The sequence below is a fragment of the Littorina saxatilis genome, linkage group LG7 (genome assembly GCF_037325665.1).
Source record: "Littorina saxatilis isolate snail1 linkage group LG7, US_GU_Lsax_2.0, whole genome shotgun sequence".
In the NCBI taxonomy this organism is placed as follows: domain Eukaryota; kingdom Metazoa; phylum Mollusca; class Gastropoda; order Littorinimorpha; family Littorinidae; genus Littorina; species Littorina saxatilis.
This window is the reverse complement of record NC_090251.1, coordinates 6636105-6658656: the sequence shown is the minus strand read 5'-3', so window position 1 is coordinate 6658656 and position 22552 is coordinate 6636105. Positions and strand designations below refer to the sequence as shown.

Sequence of the window (22552 nt, the reverse complement as noted above, 5' to 3'; positions counted from 1 at the left end):
ATAGAAGGAAAAAAACAGAAAACTAACCATAATTCAAATAGTTTTAGCAGTAATGCATACATGGCAATTTCAGGGGACAAAATGAAACATGAATAACTGAGCATAAAAAGGAAGGAAAGGTAAAACAAGAGGCGAAGCCTTCAAGGCTCCCGTCAGAAATCGACAAACAGTAACACAAACTCAATCACTCCGTCATACATAGTATACAAAACACACACTCATACCAGAGACATAGATAGAAGAGATGCGAAGCGCTGTCTTCCCGCTTGCGTTATCCTCGCCTACGGCAGGGGCAAGTAATCCTCCCACTAGCGCCAAGCTGGCAATTGTTCGCGTACTCTTCGCCTACGACAGGGGCAAGTAATCCTCCCATGACTGGCGCCAAGCTGGCAATTGTTGTGTTTTTAAAGAGTTATAACTGTTTCATAGAAAATCATAGATAATAAAACATGCAAAATGTTGATTATTTGCACTTAAGAGAAACAGAAAATCACAAGAAGAAGACTATTGCATTATTTGGTGATTAGAAGATGAATCCTAAAGTAAGCAATTTCGCTCATGTCTCCTTAAAAACTTTTTATCCACACGCCAGTGTATGTGCGAGAACCACTTGAGTGAGACTTATAAGCATCAAATTTAATTACAGCGCGTCAAAAATTATACAAACAGATTAATGTATACACCAGTAATGCATTTGCCAGTCAAGGGAAAGCAAAGTTTCGCACAAAAGAAAATATTAGCTCCCAAACATTGCCTCCACGCACAATGGACTTAGAAACAATGGCCGCAAGAACCGAAGGAACCGTTTTTGACTCACTTCGGGAAGCCAATCCTCTCAAATGAATTCGTGTGCACACTATTGAAGCTACAGAATATGAATCAAGTTTATCGTACACTGATATCTCTCGTCTGAAGCTGGATATATCCAAAGAAATATGACAGAAAAGCACTTCAAATCGGTGTCAGAGAGCAAGCGAACAACAACTTAGTACGGGATGGCGCGAGGTCACGCTGACCGAGCGCGGCCCGCGTAGCCTAAGAGTTCACGCGAGCGGCCCTCGCTTCGCATCTCTGTATGTATGTCTCTGCTCATACGCACATAGACAGACGGACACACACACCTTTACAAACAAACACATACACACACACAAACATACACACAAACTCATGCACACACACACACCCACAAACACATACACACACACACACACTCTCTGTCTCTTACACACACACACACACGCGAGTACACAAACACAAACAGTAACAATAACACATGTGCACAAAATGAACACACACACACACACACACACCGCGCGAGAGAGAAAGATTACAGGGAGGCATGACGTCATGATGCATTAATTGACGTCAAACACCTATGGATAAAGCTCGCATAAGAAGATTACGTCTCGGTCAAAAGTGTTTGACGTCAATTAATGCATCATGACGTCATCCATAGACTCGGAAATGTTAAAGTTTCTATCACACACACACACACACACGCACGCACAGACAGACAAAAGTTAGCATCGCATAGGCTACACTTACGTGAGCCAACGAGAAAAAAAACTAAAAACATACAACGTAATATAAGAACATGGAAGTTTGAAAACTTTTGACATCTCTAAAAGTGTGCGAAACTGTGGCAAGGAAAAACAAACAAACTGAAAGACACAGCATACCTGCTTTTGTGCTGAGCAAGAAGACGAAGGTTTCATCATTCTGGTTGAAGTTCTGAACCGCCAGGAACCGCTCCTCTCCTCTCACTGACCCGTCCAACCGCTCATATGTGAAACCTGCAAAGATGTGAAACACATGTCCATTTTTCCCTTCACCTCTCAAGTGTCATTTTATTTGGCAAATAATTATGAGATCATGAAATTGTAAAAAAAAAAAAAAAGTAAAGCTTGAAAGTGTGGGGATCTCCAGAACACAATATTTAGAGCTTTGATAATGCTGGAAATCTGCCAATTGGCTGAAAAATCACATTCCTGATAAAACACATTCTCATGAACATTTATTGTCTCCTATGAGTCATATTATTTTTTTCCCTATCTTGTTCCAGACACCTCCTGAGATAATACATTACCTGCAACTTAATACCTCAGGCAAAGGTAAGGTAAATCATATCAGCTGCCTCTGCAGTTCAAAGACAAAACATAACGGCACCTACGGCAATTCCAACAACTTACCTCTATAGCCCAGGTAGTCCTGTATGATGTCCAGCATGGTGGTCATCTGAGAGAAGAGCAGGACTTTGTGGTCGTTAGCGCTAAGCCAGGTCAGCAACCGGTCGATCAGCACCAGCTTGGCACTGGCCTCGATCAGGTGATCACCCAGCTCAAAAGGTTCTGGCTCCACGCCTGTGGGGAGTCACATCCAAAAGTTGTCCATTACATTCATTATCATATGTGGGCACATTTGTCACCTGAAAGCTCTGCCTGAAAATGTGATTAAGATGATGAATACCAGAGCAAAATATAGAAGTTTCTGCTTCAAACCTTTTTCCTATCAAATACACTGCCTGTCTCAGCATGATTCAACAAGTGATGTTCAAAATCTGTGATCCTGACAAAAACCTGGTAACAAACAACTCTTGGATAACAAGTGTAGTACTAATATTAATTGACCTCTTCTTAATCATAGAAGAACATCAATTATTGTGCTTAAAAGGGACATTGAGCACAGAAAAGGACCCAACCAGCTTGAGCTACAGTTCAAACGAATGCATACACAAACACATTAATGGCTTTCGAGAAAATCCCTTATGCACCCCCCCCCCCCCCCCATTCACACTCCCAAAATGAATGAACAAGATGAAACTGACCGTTAAAAAGGTAAGGATGGTTGACACATTTGCGTAACTGCATCAGAATGTTCATCAGCCGAGTCTGTCCTGTGTTGTAGGAATTCTCAAACGCCTCTGCAACATTTGGCTACCATGACAACTTTCCCTCAGAATGGAGAAACGTAGCAAGCAAACATACCAGAAGCATCGTGGAAAGTAGAGAAATGGCACCAGTGAATGATTAGGTTCTGTGTTTCCAGTGGGAAAATATATGAGCGGTCAGCTTTTCTCAAATTTGTCTTCATTATCACTGGCTTCTTTCTACCAAAAAGCTTTCTTTGACTTGAAGATGCATGAGCTACGAAATGCTTGTTTTTCTCTTAGGCCAAAAAAAAGAAAAGGTCTGTTTACGGTAACCCGACCGACCCTAGTTTTTAGGCCCGACCCTAATCTTTTTTTTGGATCGTCTGAAAAAAAAATAAAAAAGGCATCCAAAATAGAGCTGTTTGCGCTCAAACAGCAGACGACAGAAGGGAGGTAAGCTCAAAGTACTGTTTATAGTTATGTTGGGCAAAAACAGGGATTGATGAGAAGAAATGAACTGTGAAACATCATAGAGAGGGGAGAACAAAAAAAAGAAGAAAAAAAAGAAAATAAAGCCGACCTACCGACCCTATTTTTTCACCCTATTGTTACCGTAAACAGACCTATTTTTTTTTTGGCCTTATGAGAGAGAGTGTGTTCCCTACTGAGAATACCAAACCACAAAACCATTGAAGAAGGCAGTAATCACACAAGCCATAATTAAAATATCAGCCGGTATGTTTGACCGGTTGCCATTTTGATTTCTGTTACTTTTTAGAATTTTCCCTGTAAAATATAAGAAATTTCTGGTTAGTAAAATCCCTGTTGGGCAAATCTTTTCTGCTTTATTTTGACCAACACACACATTTAGTTGTATCTGCTGATTGCGGTTTCAAAGTGCATTATTCGATATTGTGCAAGAAAACTTCCCTACCTGTGTCCTTCATGAGAATGGCCTTGTAGAGTTTCTTCTGTAGCTTGCTGAGCCCATGGTAGAGGACCACGTCAGACTTGCCCGGCAGATCTTTGAGGACGCCAGACTTGGTTCTTCTCAGCAGGTAGGGTTTCAGCGCGCGATGCAGCTCTTCAAACACTGCACACACAACAAACAACAGGTCTTGGAGGACGCCAGACTTGGTTCTTCTCAGCAGGTAGGGCTTCAGCGCGCCATGCAGCTCTTCAAACACTGCACACAACAAACAGGTCTTTGAGGATGCCAGACTTGGTTCTTCTCAGCAGGTGGGGCTTCAGCGCGCCATGCAGCTCTTCAAACACTGCACACAACAAACAACAGGTCTTTGAGGACGCCAGACTTGGTTCTCCTCAGCAGGTAGGGTTTCAGCGCACCATGCAGCTCTTCAAACACTGCACACAACAAACAACAGGTCTTTGAGGACGCCAGACTTGGTTCTTCTCAGCAGGTAGGGCTTCAGCGCGCCATGCAGCTCTTCAAACACTGCACACAACAAACTACAGGTCTTTGAGGACGCCAGACTTGGTTCTTCTCAGCAGGTAGGGCTTCAGCGCACCATGCAGCTCTTTAAACACTGCACACACAACAAACAACAGGTCTTGGAGGACGCCAGACTTGGTTCTTCTCAGCAGGTAGGGTTTCAGCGCACCATGCAGCTCTTTAAACACTGCACACACAACAAACAACAGGTCTTGGAGGACGCCAGACTTGGTTCTTCTCAGCAGGTAGGGCTTCAGCGCGCCATGCAGCTCTTCAAACACTGCACACAACAAACAACAGGTCTTTGAGGACGCCAGACTTGGTTCTTCTCAGCAGGTAGGGTTTCAGCGCACCATGCAGCTCTTCAAACACTGCACACAACAAACAACAGGTCTTTGAGGACGCCAGACTTGGTTCTCCTCAGCGCACCATGCAGCTCTTCAAACACTGCACACAACAAACAACAGGTCTTTGAGGACGCCAGACTTGGTTCTTCTCAGCAGGTAGGGTTTCAGCGCACCATGCAGCTCTTCAAACACTGCACACACAATTACAACAGGTCTTTGAGGACGCCAGACTTGGTTCTTCTCAGCAGGTGGGGTTTCAGTGCGTCATGCAGCTCTTCAAACACTGCACACAACAAACAACAGGTCTTTGAGGACGCCAGACTTGGTTCTTCTCAGCAGGTAGGGCTTCAGCGCGCCATGCAGCTCTTCAAACACTGCACACAACAAACAACAGGTATTCTTCTTTTACATTCCTGAGCTTTTTACTCGCAAGATCACCCTTCAGTAACAGTTTTGCGTGTCACATACTTTTTACATTTAGTCAACTTTTGACTAAATGTTTTAACATAGAGGGGGGAATCGAGACGAGGGTCGTGGTGTATGTGTGTGTGTCTGTCTGTCTGTGTGTGTAGAGTGATTCAGACTAAACTACTGGACCGATCTTTATGAAATTTGACATGAGAGTTCCTGGGTATGATATCCTCAGACGTTTTTTTTCATTTTTTTGATAAATGTCTTTGATGACGTCATATTCAGCTTTTCGTGAAAGTTGAGGCGGCACTGTCACGCTCTCATTTTTCAACCAAATTGGTTGAAATTTTGGTCAAGTAATCTCCGACGAAGCCCGGACTTCGGTATTGCATTTCAGCTTGGTGGCTTAAAAATTAATTAATGACTTTGGTCATTAAAAATCTGAAAATTGTAAAAAAAAAAATTTTTTTATAAAACGATCCAAATTTACGTTAATTTTATTCTCCATCATTTTCTGATTCCAAAAACATATAAATATGTTATATTTGGATTAAAAACAATCTCTGAAAATTAAAAATATAAAAATTATTATCAAAATTAAATTTTTGAAATCAATTTAAAAACACTTTCATCTTATTCCTTGTCGGTTCCTGATTCCAAAAACATATAGATATGATATGTTTGGATTGAAAACACGCTCAGAAAGTGAAAACGAAGAGAGGTACAGAAAAGCGTGCTATCCTTCTCAGCGCAACTATTACCCCGCTCTTCTTGTCAATTTCACTGCCTTTGCCATGAGTGGTGGACTGACGATGCTACGAGTATACGGTCTTGCTGCGTTGCATTGCGTTCAGTTTCATTCTGTGAGTTCGACAGCTACTTGACTAAATGTTGTATTTTCGCCTTACGCGACTTGTTTTTAACCTGTCACAGGGGCTGCATGATGCCGTCTTCTGCGATATAACAGGCATCAAAATGAAGAGTCGCAACACTGTCAAATTCGTTCCTGAATAACCATTCTTTGAACTATATAGTACACAAGCAGGTTCAGTCACTTTTTCTGAACCTTACTTGAGGATTTCAAATAATTTGAAACCAATGCTCGCCTGCTATTTCTAATAAGACAAATCGTCATTTTACCTGAGGTTTCCACATAACACTGGTTCTTCTACATGGGTGGGACTGAAAAATGGCATGAATCCTGAACCGGAAAAAAAGAAGAACAAGTCGCGTAAGGCGAAAATACAACATTTAGTCAAGTAGCTGTCGAACTCACAGAATGAAACTGAACGCAATGCAACGCAGCAAGACCGTATACTCGTAGCATCGTCAGTCCACCGCGCACGGCAAAGGCAGTGAAATTGACAAGAAGAGCGGGATAGTACTTGCGCTGAGAAGAATAGCACGCTTTTCTGTACCTCTCTTCGTTTTAACTTTCTGAGCGTGTTTTAATCCAAACATATCATATCTATATGTTTTTGGAATCAGGAACCGACAAGGAATAAGATGAAGGTGTTTTTAAATTGATTTGGACAATTTAATTTTGATAATAATTTTTATATTTTTAATTTTCAGAGCTTGTTTTTAATCAAAATATAACATATTTATATGTTTTTGGAATCAGAAAATGATAAAGAATAAGATGTATGTAAATTTGGATCGTTTTATAAAAAAATATTTTTTTTTACAATTTTCAGATTTTTAATGACCAAACTCACTCATTAGTTTTTAAGCCACCAAGCTGAAATGCAATACCAAACCCCGGCCTTCGTCGAAGATTACTTGACCAAAATTTCAACCAATTTGGTTGAAAAATGAGAGCGTGACAGTGCCGCCTCAACTTTCACGAAAAGCCGGATATGACGTCATCAAAGACATTTATCAAAAAAATGAAAAAAACGTATGGGGATTTTATACCCAGGAACTCTCATGTCAAATTTCATAAAGATCGGTCCAGTAGTTTAGTCTGAATCGCTCTACACACACACAGAGACAGACAGACAGACAGACACACACACACACATACACCACGACCCTCGTCTCGATTCCCCCCTCTACGTTAAAATATTTAGTCAAAACTTGACTAAATATAAAAAGGGAGGCCATAATCGAATCCGGATTTCCGGCATATACCGGAAGAATCCCACCCATGCTTCTATGCTCTCGCTTTACTACCCAGATGTATTTAAACGCCCAAAATGAAGCACAGACACAAACATGACTTGAAGCACATTTATAGTTATACACACCACCATGGATACGCACCAGTACACACACAAGCACCCAAAATGAAGCACAGACCCACACATGACTTGAAGCACATTTATACACACCACCATGGATACGCACCAGTACACACACAAGCACCCAAAATGAAGCACAGACCCACACATGCACAAAACCAATGTAAGTAAATTCACACGGCACCAGTGATAGACACCCGTGTCTGTTTACTAACACACAGAATAAAGCATTCCTGGGCTCACCTTTCTTAGTGGAGTTAGTATACTTGTCCACAAAGCTTTCTTTGCGTGAGGGTTTGAAATGTTTCTGATCTATGAAGGCCAGAAGCGAGTAGAGTTCGCCCAGGTTGTTCTGTATGGGGGTTCCGGTGAGTAGCACATGATGCTGAATGTCCCACTGAAACACCACAGTATTGGAACTCAACTTCAATGAAATTCAATAAAGACCAATTCCTCCAACACAAAATTTGGCTGACGGGGGGAACAGAGAATACCTGACTCCCACAATGAGGAAAGAGGTTATAGCACTCATTTCACATAACAACAGAGCATGCAGCTTCAAGCCATTCTTAGCGCATGCCCTAACACTCATCTTCTTCTGCGTTCATGGACTGCAACTCCCACATACACTCGTAGTCGTAGGCATGAGTGAGCTTTTCAGTGTATGGCTGTTTTTCTCTCCAGCAATTTAGTCAGTCATACTCGGATTCCGGATGAGCCAAAATATTCTTGTCCAACATTCTAAAAATTGATATCTGACTCTGAGAAGATTAGCTTGCAGTGCTGTACTGGTTTTGGACTTGCAACACTTGCCTCTTGCATAGGCAGACTTGATTTGATCTCTACGTGGGGTGTACAACAATTCATGGCTTTTTTTTTAAAAACTGTTGCGCAGTCAACTTGTCCTATAGTAAACTAGTAAATGATCATATCTGCTGATGTTTTAGATTGTTGCAAGTCTGAAAAGGAGGTTCCACTGTACCTGTTCCAAGGTCTTGTAGAGCAGCGATTCACTGTTCTTCAGACGATGACCTTCGTCCACAACCAGCACATTCCACGACAGAGACTGCAGGAACAAGAAATCCTTGAGGCAAATCTGCACCCAAAAAATTTATAATCAATAAACCATTAAATGTGACCCTCCAACACTGGGTAACGCACTTGCGCTCGGAAGCGAGAGGTTGCGAGTTCGACCCTGGGTCAGGGCGTTAGCAATTTTCTCCCCCCTTTCCTAACCTAGGTGGTGGGTTCAAGTGCTAGTCTTTCGGATGAGACGAAAAACCGAGGTCCCTTCGTGTACACTACATTGGGGTGTGCACGTTAAAGACCCCACGATTGAAAAAAGGGTCTTTCCTGGCAAAATTGTATAGGCATAGATAAAAAATGTCCACCAAAATACCCGTGTGACTTGGAATAATAGGCCGTGAAAAGTAGGATATTCGCCGAAATGGCTGCGATCTGCTGGTCGATGTGAATGCGTGATGTATTGTATAAAAAATTCCATCTCACACGGCATAAATAGATTCCTGCGCCTTGAGTCCGAGTCTGGAGATACGCGCGCGATATAAGACTTCATATAATGAGTTGCATGTCACCTTTGCATGATTTTCATATTTTTACATTTTCCTAAAGAGTTTTTTTATGCTCTATCCAGTGGTGAAAACCGTTTTAGAAAAGAGCGAAAACTTGAGTTTGAGTTATAGGCCTGTGACTAAGGTGACCCTCACACTGTTACCAGACACTCCCCGGACTTATATTAAGCCTAGCGCAGAACTGTGCAAGGTGACATGCGACTCATTTCGCGGTGGAGGGTCACAAATGTCTGTTCACAACAAAGCAATGAAAAGAAGGGAAACAGTCATAACAAAGCAATCTTCTCTGAAATTTGTGCTGCAGGGAACCTGATTGATACAAATTTGGATGTGAAATATCAGCATGGCTACAAGACAAGATGTTATACCTCGTAAGTTGTGACGAGAACATCAAAGCAGTAGCCCAAGCCCTGTCTGGATTTCTTGATTGTCTTGGACATTTCACTGCGCTTGTCCTTGTCACCGATGTACGCTTTCACTCGAAGTGAAGGTGCAAATCTGAAACATTATGCAAATGCAGGGGTTCAGGTTTAATTTAAAAAATAACAAATTCCAAACCTGTTAACTTCCCAAGCTCATTCAAAACATTCTGAGAACTGTACAAAGTTCTTTTACATGCATTATCAATCAATACTACACATTATCAATACTACACACTTCAAATCCTATACTGAGTTTTAAAATTGGTATCAACTGAGTCAAGTTTGGATTCAGGGACGAGATGCACGAGAAAGTTACCAACCGGTCGGGAGCCATCCACAGTGTTGCATTGGTTGAGTCTGGGTCAGGGCGTTAACAATTTTCTCCCCCCTTTCCTAACCTAGGTGGTGGGTTCAAGTGCTAGTCTTTCGGGTGAGACAAAAAACCGAGGTCCCTTCGTGTACACTACATTGGGGTGTGCACGTTAAAGATCCCACGATTGACAAAAGGGTCTTTCCTGGCAAAATTGTATAGGCATAGATAAAAATGTCCACCAAAATACCCGTGTGACTTGGAATAATAGGCCGTGAAAAGTAGGATATGCGCTGAAATGGCTGCGATCTGCTGGCCGATGTGAATGCGTGATGTATTGTGTAAAAAAAATTCCATCTCACACGGCATAAATAAATCCCTGCGCCTTGAATATGTGCGCGATATAAATTGCATAAAATAAAAATAAAAAAATAAATCACTGCGCTTAGAACTGTACCCACGGAATTCGCGCGATATAAGCCTCATATTGATTTCAACGAATCAGACCTCGCAATTTGTTCTCTCCCGTTTGGGTGGCGACAACTCTCTGTTCGTTCATCTCAGCCCTGTTCTCTAGTTGCTCCTTTCACTGTTTGATGCTCTACAAAGTCTTTACCACGCATTTGCCTTGACCTACATGGGGCTGGATTCGTCTCGGACAGCTGCGTGGAAGGAGTTTTGCGAACAGAGTTGAATAGGGTGAAAAATCGTGAACGTCGACTGCACCATTTTATGTTTTCGTCTTCTGGTTGTTGCTTTCCAGTTATATTCGGTTTATCAGTAGATCATGCCATTTGCATGTCATGAAAAGCTGTAAAAAGAGCTGGAATCTAATTTTTTACTCATGTTATCTCTAGGGATAAATACTTGGAAACAAAGTACAGTGGAACCCCCTTTTAAGACCCCTCAAATTAAGACCCCTCAAATTAAGACCCCTCAAATTAAGACTCCCTCCCTTCTAAGGCCTTATTTTTTCAGATGTTCTGTTCATAACCTCTGTAAATTTACCTCCATTTTAAGACTCCCTCCTTTTTAAGACCTGATTTTCTCAGATTTTTGGAGGTCTCAAATGGGAGTTTCCACTCTATTTGTATCTCATCAAAAGTTGCACAGAGCTGGAAATTGGAATCTAATTTTTTTTTACTAATTTCATCTTTGGGAATAAATATTTTAAAAAGAACGTGCAGGACTGACCTATGAAACTCCTGCCCCCAGTTTTCCAGCACAGAGCGCGGACACACCACCAGATGGGGCCGTTTGTCGCCAGATGTTCCCGTTAGCCAGGTCAGCATCCCTATTGTCTGAAGGACAATCAAACAAAATTGAACAAAAATGTTGATTCAGACATTCTGAAGAGGCAACCTCCACAGATAAGCCACAGTGATCATTTTATCCTCATTGTCTGTTGTGTATCTTGTTCGTCCACTCTGAAGACCGTTAAGTCAAAGCTTTTGTGAATGTTTGTCCATACTTAACATTTCTATAAACTAACCTTTCTTGTATGTTTATTTGAACAAGAGGCGAAGCCTTCAAGGCTCACGTAAGAAATCGACAAACAGTAACACAAACTCAATCACTCCGTCACACATACACACACACACACACACACACAGTAAGCATAGGTGAAACTGTGCAAGAAAGCGAGACACTATAGATCTGCCAACTAGTCTCGGCCCGCTCACAATAACAATGACCGAGACTTTCAGTAATTCCTTCGCGTGACGTCTAACCCTCTTACGTCATAATGTGACGTCTTCAAATGTTAAAGTTTCTATCACACACGTCAAACACTTTTGACCGAGACGTAATCTTCTTATGCGAGCTTTATCCATAGACTCGGAAATGTTAAAGTTTCTATCACACACACACGCATGCACGCACGCACAGACAGACAGACAAAAGTTAGCATCGCATAGACTACACTTACGTGAGCCAAAAATGAAAAGAAATAAAATACAAATGCTTGTTTCAAAGAACAATGAACATCTAGCACCCATACAAAAAAAAAATGGGTTTAAAAAACACACAAAGGCACTTTATCACAGCTATAAACCTTTTAACAAAGGTGTTTGTCACTAAACATAAGCCCTTAATTACTGTGACATTACCCAGATTAGGAAAAGGCGCAGTTGCCATTGGTGCTTGTCCCAAATTTCAAAAGTAAAATTTCAGGGACGCTGAGACAAATCTAAACAATAAGTGAAGTGTGACACTGACAGGATCTTCTGTACCTGACATGTTTTTCCCAGGCCCATCTCATCACCAAGAATACATCCATGTTTGTTGTCATAGCAACCCAACAGCCAATTCACACCCTCCAGTTGATATGGTCGGAGCGAAAGATCTGTAAAAGAATGAAATTAAGTATATTAAATACTACATACAGAGATTGCATACTGCATGGATCTAATGGAGAAGATGTGGCCAGTACATGCTACTCTTGTTTAGTCATACTGTAACTAGAACAGAAACGTGTGCAGTTTCTAAGCACCCATGCATGCCTGCCTCTCTGTGTGTGTGTACTGTATATATATATGTGAACAAAATTCAGAAGGATCGAGGGGACAAGAGTTATCTAGAGGGTTGGCAGGCCTATTGCAGGAGCACCTGCAACATTTTCTACTCCGGATGAGGTGCCTATATATATTTCACCTCATCAGAGCCACTACGACCATCTAAATTTGAATAAGATTAATTACTGAAACTGAAAGTACGTACTTGATGTGTACATTAACATATACATTTGTAAATCTAATTTTTGGATCCTATTAGTTTAATCAGACTAACTTTGCAATGTCAAAGTAAACGGCAAAAATAGCTTTAATATCAAGTTTATGATCGAGAGAATTTCCATACACCAAGTATTGTTTCTACCAGGTTCATATATCAGCAAGAGTGTAGTCATATGCCCTTTAATGCGAGAGAGAGAGAGCGAGAGAGAGAGAGAGAGAGAGAGAGAGAGAGAGAGAGAGGGGGGGGGATAGGGAGAGACTCAGAGTGAGAGAGTGGCAGAGAGTGAGAGAGGAAGGAGACTAGACGAGAGGACACGAGTTTGAAGGCCGTACCACTCCAGCCATGCTTCCTCAAAGATTCTTCTGACACTGAGGCCGCCATCTCTTGAGTCGCGATTGCACCACAACCAACCCACTATAAGTTATCGCGTTTCCGCGGTAAACAATCGAAGTGCTGAGGAAGCGTAACTCTGTTGTATGTCAACAAGAGTAGCTTCCCCTACTTGAGCAGACAACCAAAATGGAGGCGAAGTAATTTGTGGGTGTCGTTTTTTGACAGAAAATACAGCTTCAAGAACTGCTCAGCATGGATCTAAAACATAAATTGAAGTCTTTAATTGGGAAGCAGGTGTGTATTTAAACTGCGCTTGTTCGTTACACTTAAAGCACGAAGTTATGGAGTAGGCTGACAGGCTCTAAACTGAAGGAGCAGGAAAAAGGTGTACATGAACAAAATAAATAGGCTACTGTCAGAAGTGTTTTTATGTTTTACCTCAAAGCTTAAAATTCCTTTTGAAAACGGAGAAAAATCTTTGACTATTAGCTCAAAATAAACGATTGATATGGTATGGTAAGTTTATGTGTAGGCTTTGCTGTGTATGTGTTTGTAACATGTGTGTGACAGTGACACAAATATTCACAATTCTCTGTGTGTTTGCAAAATCTCCTGCCAAAACATTGCCAAGGATGTTAAATTCAGTTATACAAATATTGGCATTGTCTTTAAAGGCTTTTAAGTGGCCAGAATGAACTCTGAAGTGTCATGAAATTATTCGTGCAGATTAACAGCTAGCAAATTAGCAATGAGAAAATAATCAGTATTGTGTTAAAAATAATTGACACACACACACACACACACACACACACACACACACACACACACACACACAAGGATATAAACATATAGGCCTATTCATCCAAGCACTTTATTTGCCCTTTTTTCTGTCACTGTCTCTCTATTTATCTTTATCTAACTGATTGCTGTAAAAAGAAATTGTTCAAACAGGAGCCAGTCCACTCCCCAGTGGAGGAAAACATCCACGTCACAGATCTGTTGACCAGTGCTGGTGCTGCGGCCGTCTCTAAAGTCAAGGTTTGTGTGTGGGTCTGGATGTATTTGTGTGTGTATGCATATATACAGGTGTGCGTATACAACTACATGTGTGGTGTGTGTGTGTCGACGCTCTTTCTCTTTGTCTCTCTATTTGTGTTTATGAATGTGCACATGAGGATTGGCATTGTACATGACTGTGAATTCATGTAAATGCCTTTCAAAATCAGTTTATTGAAGTCAGAAGTGTCATAATATTTTGACGCTTTAAATCTTTGTAAAAGGATTTAAACTGAGGAGAAAAGTCATCATTTCTTTATTATCATTTATCAATAAAGGAAGAATGTTAGTTCTACACATATTACTATTACAGTATTAGCTTCACAGCTTTATAATTATATATATAATATATATTAATTATTTGTAACTGTATGCAGAAAACTGTCGTTTTTTAGTAAGATTTGTTCAAAAGATGCATGGAAGCATGGTTGTTGATGTGCATGTGGATTGAGTGTTTGAAGTGGTCACTATCTTGCAGCATCCAACACGCCTGCGGAACCCCCATGAAGAGCAAGACGTGCTGGACAGTATTGAGCCCGCCTACTTGAAGGATGAGACGTGTGACACCAGTCTCTTTGAACTAGAGGTAGGTTCTATGCGTGTGTGCGTGTGTGTGTGTGTGTCACTGTGTGTGTGTGTGTCACTGTGTGTGTGTGTGTGGGTGTTTGTATGTGTGACACCAGTCTCCTTGAACTAGAGGTCAGCTATGTGTGTCACTGTGTGTGTGTGACAGAGAGAGAGAGAGAGAGAGAGAGAGAGAGAGAGAGAGAGAGAGAGAGAGAGAGAGAGAGAGAGAGAGAGAGAGAGAGAGAGTGTGTGTGTGTGTGTGTGTGTGTGTGTGTGTGTGTGTGTGTGTGTGTGTGTGTGTGTGTGAGCAAATGTCTGCCTTTGTCTGTGTCTTTTTATGCTCCTCTGGCTCTGTGTGCATGTATTCATGTATTTTGATGTTGAACAATTATGTGTAAAAGTTTGTTGTTAGTATTTTGGGATTTCTACCAGTAAAATACTGTATCAAATCTTTCTTCATACCAGAAATTGCCTGAAATTGTGGACACGGACAAGCTGACAGATGACAGAACCAAGCTGGGCCGACAGCTGCAAGTGGTAAGTCATGTTTTCTGTCGGTAGGTGGAAATGTAATACAGTGCAACCCCTCCTTTTCAGACTTCCTCTCTGTTTTAGGGAAATGGTTTACGTTGCTTGAAACGCCTGCATGCAAGGTTATTCAAATGATTTTTATTTTCTGCACTTTTTTGTGGTTCTGAAGTTTTTTTCTGGTACCTGAAAGTACAAAATATAGCTGCCAGCTAGAGGCTCCTTAGTCTAAAACCCAAGTTAGATGAAAAGATTGATTGAGAGGAAGTGTGGCTGATTTTCAGCATGCTTCCTCAGTATCTTGTCCAGATTGAGGTTGCCTGTTTGTTTAGAATCTGCATGTTGATAAAATGATTATTTCTCAAGCTTTGGCGTTTGAGCATAGTTTCTCAAATGCGTAGTGAATTTTAAGAAATTACATCAGAAGTGTTGTGTGTGTTGTTGCAGGTGTCGAAGAGAGTATCGGAGCTGATCCTACAGAACCACCCTGCCTATGCTGTGGAGCTGGAGAGAGTGATGGAACTTCAGCGCACGCTTCAGTCCGCCAGTTCTGTCTGCCTCAAGGGGCGCAGGTACGACAGATGTGAAATTACCTTATCTTACCTTTGCCTGTTGTTTGTTCTTTATTTCCACTAATTTCAATAGACTTTCAATAGACTTAGAGCATTTAATTTAAACATAAGTGGGACATCATGCAAGGACGTAGAAATTGAAGTTCTCTTGAAGAGTGGCACACTTAATCGCCGATACAGTGGAACTCCCCTTTGAAGACTCCCCAGACTTTCTGTTGATAACCTCTGTAAAGTTACCCCCATTCCTCCATTTTAAGACTCCCTCCATCTTAAGACTCCCTCCTTTTTTAGACCTGATTTTCTCAGATTGTTGAAGGTCTTAAAGGGGAGGTTCCACTGTATAATTATCTGTCAATCATTGTGCACAATGTGTGAATGCTGTGTCCACGTTGCAGACAGCTGCAGCACGCCAGGTCCAGTTTCACCATAGCCAGTCTGGGACTGCTGGCTAACTACAAGAAACGCCAGCAGCTGATGGGGCTCCTCAAGTCTCTGCACACAATTAAAACACTGGTGAGCGCAATGGCTGTGGTTCATGTGAAAACAGACTTTCACCATCCAGTAGGGTTTGTCTGCCATGATTCAGCCAGGCTGACATATTTTCATAAGAAAGGTGGATGATGGGAAGTAGATGAACCAAAATATAGATGCATCAGTTCTACTGGGTTGGGTTCAATTCCTAGGTTTGGTGAGGGACTTACTTCCCAGAGTCAAGGCTCATCTTGGTGTCCAAACAGTCCCAAGTTCACAGCAAAAGTATCAATGAGGGCTTGGAAGAAAAAAACAATCACACATGCACTGATGCAAGAAAAAGGAAGAATATGGGCAGTGCGGTACTGTAAAGCAGCTCACTTTCCCAGGGAGAAATGGGGCTCTTCAGATCTCTGAGCACAATCAAAACACTGGTGAGCTTAATGGCAGTGGTTCACATGGCAGTGGTTCACATGGCAGTGGTTCACATGGCAGTGGTTCACATGCATGAAAACAGACTACGTACACCATCCAGTACAAAGTGTAAGTTTGAGTAGGAAGAAATCTGATATTAGTTTGTTTTTTTATATATGAATAAAGATTCACAATTACAGTAAGTTCATATTGGTTGATTTAAGAAAATGACTACTTTTGAGTTTAACCTGACTGTAATTAGAGTTGAAGAAATGTAAATACTTTTTATATTCCAAGTAACTTCACTGTAGAATTTAACAAATGTGATGTGTTGCAGCAAAGAACAGACTTGCGGCTGAGAGAACTCATGGAGGTAAATATCTTTCTATGGCTGTAGCTCTGTTTTTTCCTTCTTCTTCCTCTCTCTATTTTCTTCTTCTTTCTCTTTTCCTTGTTTTTTTTCTGTCTTTTTTTTTCCTACTCTCTGAATAAAGCCTCTGTAAACATGTTTTGGCGCCTTTCTTTGATTGAAATGCAACAAGTCAAAGAGTAAAATCGACGGGCGCAGTGGCGTGGTGGTAAGACGTCGGCCTCCTAATCGGAAGGTCGAGGGTTCGAATCCCGGCCGCGGCCGCCTGGTGGGTTAAGTGTGGAGATTTTTCCGATCTCCCAGGTCAACTTATGTGCAGACCTGCTAGTGGCTTATCCCCCTTCGTGTGTACACGCAAGCACAAGACCAAGTGCGCACGTAAAAGATCCTGTAATCCATGTCAGAGTTCGGTGGGTTATAGAAACACGAAAATACCCAGCATGCTTCCTCCGAAAGCGGCGTATGGCTGCCTAAATGGCGGGGTAAAAACGGTCATACACGTAAAATTCCACTCGTGCAAAAACACGAGTGTACGTGGGAGTTTCAGCCCACGAACGAAGAAGAAGAAGAAGAAGAAGAAAAGAGTAAAATTCCACCTGGTACTGTATGCCCTGGGAATCTGCCAGAAAGCAGTTATCCATCATGTACCCCTGTGTGCAATAATGATTAAGTTCCTGAAGCGTTCATGAATCTGTTGACCTGTTTAGGGAGAGAACAATGAGCAATGCAGTTGTATTTTAGAGTGCTGCTAGCACAAGTTTAACGGGTGTGAAAGGGTTTATGTATTCTCTAACCCTGACAGGAAGAAGACTACAGTGGCGCCATACAGCTGTGTCTGGAGTGCCAGAAAGCGGCCAGCACATTCCGGCACTACAAGTGTATCAGTGAGCTCAGCTCCAAGCTGCAGGACACTCTGGAGATGATTGAGGAACAGCTTGACGTCGCCTTGTCCAAGACCTGTTCCGGTTTTGACGTCACGCATTACGAGAAGGTCCAGAATGCCTACAGGCTGCTGGGAAAGACTCAGGCAAGTTGGTTGTGTTGCTAGTTTTGTTGTTTTGTTTTTCTTGATTTGTTCTCTGTGTATCTTCCATGCACACACACAATAATAGTACTGGTTATGGTGATCGTTGAGTATGTATGCAATCACTAAAACGTTTATCTCGGAAGGGAAGAAAATACTGTAGAAACTACTGATTTGCAGCTTGCTCCTCTGATGTAGACGTGTCCACGTCATTGACACAGGTAAAAAAAAACATAGGAATTGTGCTTCAATGTAACCTGATGATGCTGGATGAGTTTTAGACAATTGTTGAGCAGGTTGTTGTCATGGAACTGAACAAAAATGTTTGTTCTAAAAGGGCACCTGTGGTCAGGGGACAGTGTTATCTAGACCTTAGCCAACTTTCATGACAGGTGCTAAGGCCAAAACAAATAGGTCTGTTTACGGTAACCCGACCGACCCTAGTTTTTAGGCCCGACCCTAATCTTTTTTTTTTGATCGTTTAAAAAAAAAAAAAAAACGCATCCAAAATAGAGCTGTTTGCGCTCAAACAGCAGACGACAGAAGGGAGGTAAGCTCAAAGTACTGTTTATAGTTATGTTGGGCAAAAACAGGGATTGATGAGAAGAAATGAACTGTGAAACATCATAGAGAGGGGAGAAAAAAATGGAAAAAAAAAAAAAAAGCCGACCTACCGACCCTATTTTTTCACCCTATGTTACCGTAAACAGAACTTTTTTTTTTGGCCTAATGTACTTGTTTGATTGCATGCTTGAGGCAATGCATGAGTGTATTCACCGAGGATGTTAATGTCAATGTTGTGTTATGGTAACAGAGGGCCATAGACCAGCTACATATGCACCTTGCCAGCGCCATAAGGATAAGATTTCATATGGTCCTGTGAGGTTACCCCCATGGACATTCAGGCTACTTTCTCACTGGGGAAAGGGAGCTGCCGTACAGTACGGGGCTACCCAATATTATTTTATTTTCCTTCATGTGCATATTCATGTTACCAAGCCCTGAAACTTTTGCTGTGAGCTTGGGATCTTTATTGTGTGCATGTGTGCACACTGGGGTGTTCAGTTTTTAACACTGTGTTGTGTTCACCAAGGGTGTTAATGTCAATGTTGTGTTACGGTTACAGACGGCCATGGACCAGCTCCACATGCACTTTGCGAGCGCCATACACAACACCGCCTTCACCATCGTGCTGGGCTACGTGGAGCTGTGTTCTGGGGCGTCGGGCTCCAACTTCCAGAAGAGGCAATACACAGACCTCTGCAAGGTATCGGCACATTTGGCATCTTTTTTTAGCACAGAAATGTGTATGTCTGCTTTGAATGAATAGTCAGGTTTTTGCATCCAAGAGTAATGCCAAAGGATTACTTATTATTGGAGTTCTTTAGTGTAAGACTTTGGAAATATAGATGAAGGAAACAAACGGAAGAAGCGAACAAGGAAGAAGAAGAAGAGAAAACTTGACAGAAAGAAGGTTAGTGTTTGGAAGGATTAATCATAGACAAAGCAAAATATTCAACAGTACAGTATGTGGACATAGCTGTGGTCTTTGGAGTGGAGGGACCAACAAAGGACATAGCTGTGGTCTTTGGAGTGGGGGGACCAACAAAGGACATAGCTGTGGTCTTTGGAGTGGAGGGACCAACAAAGGACATAGCTGTGGTCTTTGGAGTGGAGGGACCAACAAAGGACATAGCTGTGGTCTTTGGAGTGGAGGGACCAACAAAGGACATAGCTGTGGTCTTTGGAGTGGAGGGACCAACAAAAGACATAGCTGAGGTCTTTGGAGTGGGGGGACCAACAAAGGACATAGCTGTGGTCTTTGGAGTGGAGGGACCAACAAAGGACATAGCTGTGGTCTTTGGAGTGGGGGGACCAACAAAGGACATAGCTGTGGTCTTTGGAGTGGAGGGACCAACAAAGGACATAGCTGTGGTCTTTGGAGTGGGGGGACCAACAAAGGACATAGCTGTGGTCTTTGGAGTGGAGGGACCAACAAAGGACATAGCTGTGGTCTTTGGAGTGGAGGGACCAACAAAGGACATAGCTGTGGTCTTTGGAGTGGAGGGACCAACAAAGGACATAGCTGTGGTCTTTGGAGTGGAGGGACCAACAAATAATAAGATGATGAACAGAAAATGAACTTTGCTCAGTTGGGCATATGAGATTTAGAAAATGTGGATGAAGGAAACAAAATGTATTGTATAATCATTGGTAATGTTATTTAGTTGTTTGTTTACTGCTCTCTTTTTGATATGACAATTTTCATTCCAGCACAAATACATTCAACATTACATGTTAAAACTGGGGAATAAAGCCTTGTTATAGTAGAAGGCCACAGAGCTAAATTTAGCGTTGTCAGCAACACACACAAAAACAGAGCTACATCTGTCATGCTCACATACCAGCCAATGTTGGTCTTTAACCCAGACCATGTGTGTACGTGCAGCACATCACGATAGAGAGTTTCACGCCGTGCCTGCTGGACCTGTGCAAAGCATTGTGGGGCGTGATGCGCAGCTACTACCAGACCATGCAGTGGCACGAAGCGCACGACCACGACTCCGCTGAACAACCAGGTCAGTTTAAAGGGGCAGTCCTACACAATTACAAGTGTCGTAGAGTCAGTCAGACATGTTATGTGCAACCGCTTCTGAATTAAATTTTCAGTATTTGTTTTCAATGAAGTGCAACTATTATGTTCTCTGTTGTTTGGTAGGTTGGGAGTTCGTGTCAGTGAAATTTGTTTGTTATTATAAAAAAAAACAGGCTTACATGCTATGTGCGTTTACAGAAGCAGAGGCATACACTCACTCTTTCACATTTGCACATATGTCTGCATCTACAAACAAGCATGCACATGTACACACATGCACACACACACACACTCACTCACTCGCTCTCTCTCTCTCTCTCTCTCTCTCTCTCTCTCTTTCTCTCTCTTTTTTACATTTAGTCAAGTTTTGACTAAATGTTTTAGCATAGAGGGTCGTGGTGTATGTGTGTGTGTGTGTGTGTCTGTCTGTCTGTCTGTCTGGGCGTGTGTGTGTGTAGAGCGATTCTGACTAAACTACTGGACTGATCTTTATGAAATTTGACATGAGAGTTCCTGGGAATGATATCCCCGGACGTTTTTTTTTATTTTTTCAATAAATACCTTTGATGACGTCATATCCGGCATTTTGTAAAAGTTGAGGCGGCACTGTCACACCCTCATTTTTCAATCAAATTGATTGAAATTTTGGCAAAGCAATCTTCGACGAAGGCCGGACTTTGGTATTGCATTTCAGCTTGGTGGCTTAAAAACTAATGAATGAGTTTGGTCATTAAAAATCGGAAACTTGTAATTAAAATTATTTTTTATTAAACGATCCAAAAATAATTTCATCTTATTCTTCGTCATTTTCTGATTCCAAAAACATATACATATGTTATATTTGGATTACAAACAAGCTCTGAAAATTAAAAATATGAAAATTATGATTAAAATTAATTTTCCGAAATCGATTTAAAAACAATTTCATCTTATTCCTTGTCGGTCCCTGATTCCAAAAACATATAAATATGATATGTTTGGATTAAAAACAAACTCAGTAAGCTAAAAAGAATAGACATACAGAAAAGCGTGTTATCCTGCTCAGCGCGACCACTACAGCACTATTCTGCATGGCTTGTCGATTTCACTGCCTTTGCCACGAGCGGTGGACTGACGAAACTACAAGTATGTGGTCTTGGTCCAAAAAGCAGTTTCATTCTGTGAGTTCGACAGCTTGACTAAATGTTGTTACGCGACTTGTTTCTATTACCTTCCCTGTTCCGGATAGCCATATAGGTTGTAGGGACGATAACAAAAAAAAATCCACCTTCCCCTTCCACCCTCCCTCATGAAGAAAAAAAAATGTCCACTATTTTGTGAAGAAAGAAAAATATCTCAGTTTTTCATTTGTGAAAATTGCCTAACAACACAGGGGCGGGTGAGGTGGTGGAGGCGACATTCAACCGACGCTACGTGATGCAGAAGCTGGAGTACGGGCGGGGTCGCGTCTGGCAGGACGTGCAGCAGAAGGTCAAGACCTACGTCCTTGCCATCGACCTTTCACACTTCAAGCTGGAAGAGTTCATCCACGTCCTTGACCTCATTAACAGGTGGGGCAATGACTTTTGTTCCTTGGAGGTTGGGGGGGGGGGGGGGGAGGGGAGGGGGGGGGGGAGAGAGTGTGCGTGTGTGAGTACATGTGTGTGTACATATGGTGCATGCAAGGCTGTGTGTGTTCATTTTCCAAGGAAGTTGAGGTGGGGGGAGGGTGGTTGCTTTTTATGTACATAAATGTGTGCAAAGACCTGAATCAGAATGGAACACTTCCAGGAACAAGTGCTCTCCTGAATAAAGAAAACTCCGTGAAATGTTACAGTTTAACCTGCCCTTGCAGCTGCCTTTTGATAAGAATCTCCTGCATGCTTATTGCAGCCACCCCACTGAACTCGGACAAAGTTCTCTCCTGTATAATTCACCTTTCCGCAATGATCACTCGTCTGTAAGGACCAGTTTGCGTTGGTCCCCGAGGTGGTCATTACCAGACACAGGTTACACTGTACTTCACTGCTTTTCTTCTTCTTCTACAAATGAAGAAAATGTTATCTTCACACAATGTGTTCAAACATTTGTCACACCCATTTTTGTTTCCTCACACATTTCTAGCGCAACGAAAAGGGTCAATCAGACAACTGAATCTGCATACAACACCTCCAAGAGCAACAATTGCTCCTGCATAAGGCAACAGCAGTGGGATGTTACTATCCCATTTCTGTTCTGTTTTTAGCAATGAAGAGAATGGAT

The 22552-nt window shown here is 41.9% G+C and overlaps 2 protein-coding genes across 2 annotated transcripts in view; one reads left to right on the top strand and one right to left on the bottom strand.

Moving 5' to 3' along the window:
* The window catches only part of LOC138970565 (chromodomain-helicase-DNA-binding protein 1-like), a 33015-nt gene extending 20153 nt beyond the window's left edge, over positions 1–12862 (bottom strand). Inside the window, exons 1-10 of the mRNA XM_070343031.1 lie at positions 12713–12862; positions 11879–11991; positions 10842–10948; positions 9284–9413; positions 8306–8419; positions 7567–7720; positions 3804–3962; positions 2825–2920; positions 2190–2360; positions 1680–1793 (exon numbers count right to left, since the gene is read on the bottom strand). Of these exons, the coding sequence (XP_070199132.1) occupies positions 1680–1793; positions 2190–2360; positions 2825–2920; positions 3804–3962; positions 7567–7720; positions 8306–8419; positions 9284–9413; positions 10842–10948; positions 11879–11991; positions 12713–12761 (1207 nt within the window). The 5' untranslated portion in view covers positions 12762–12862. The remainder of the gene's footprint in view (positions 1–1679; positions 1794–2189; positions 2361–2824; positions 2921–3803; positions 3963–7566; positions 7721–8305; positions 8420–9283; positions 9414–10841; positions 10949–11878; positions 11992–12712) is intronic.
* A 25-nt stretch (positions 12863–12887) lies between these two features.
* The window catches only part of LOC138970574 (syndetin-like), a 29049-nt gene continuing 19384 nt past the window's right edge, over positions 12888–22552 (top strand). Inside the window, exons 1-11 of the mRNA XM_070343045.1 lie at positions 12888–13007; positions 13665–13751; positions 14248–14355; positions 14802–14873; positions 15312–15436; positions 15832–15949; positions 16659–16694; positions 17494–17718; positions 18842–18982; positions 20165–20311; positions 21695–21861. Of these exons, the coding sequence (XP_070199146.1) occupies positions 12966–13007; positions 13665–13751; positions 14248–14355; positions 14802–14873; positions 15312–15436; positions 15832–15949; positions 16659–16694; positions 17494–17718; positions 18842–18982; positions 20165–20311; positions 21695–21861 (1268 nt within the window). The 5' untranslated portion in view covers positions 12888–12965. The remainder of the gene's footprint in view (positions 13008–13664; positions 13752–14247; positions 14356–14801; positions 14874–15311; positions 15437–15831; positions 15950–16658; positions 16695–17493; positions 17719–18841; positions 18983–20164; positions 20312–21694; positions 21862–22552) is intronic.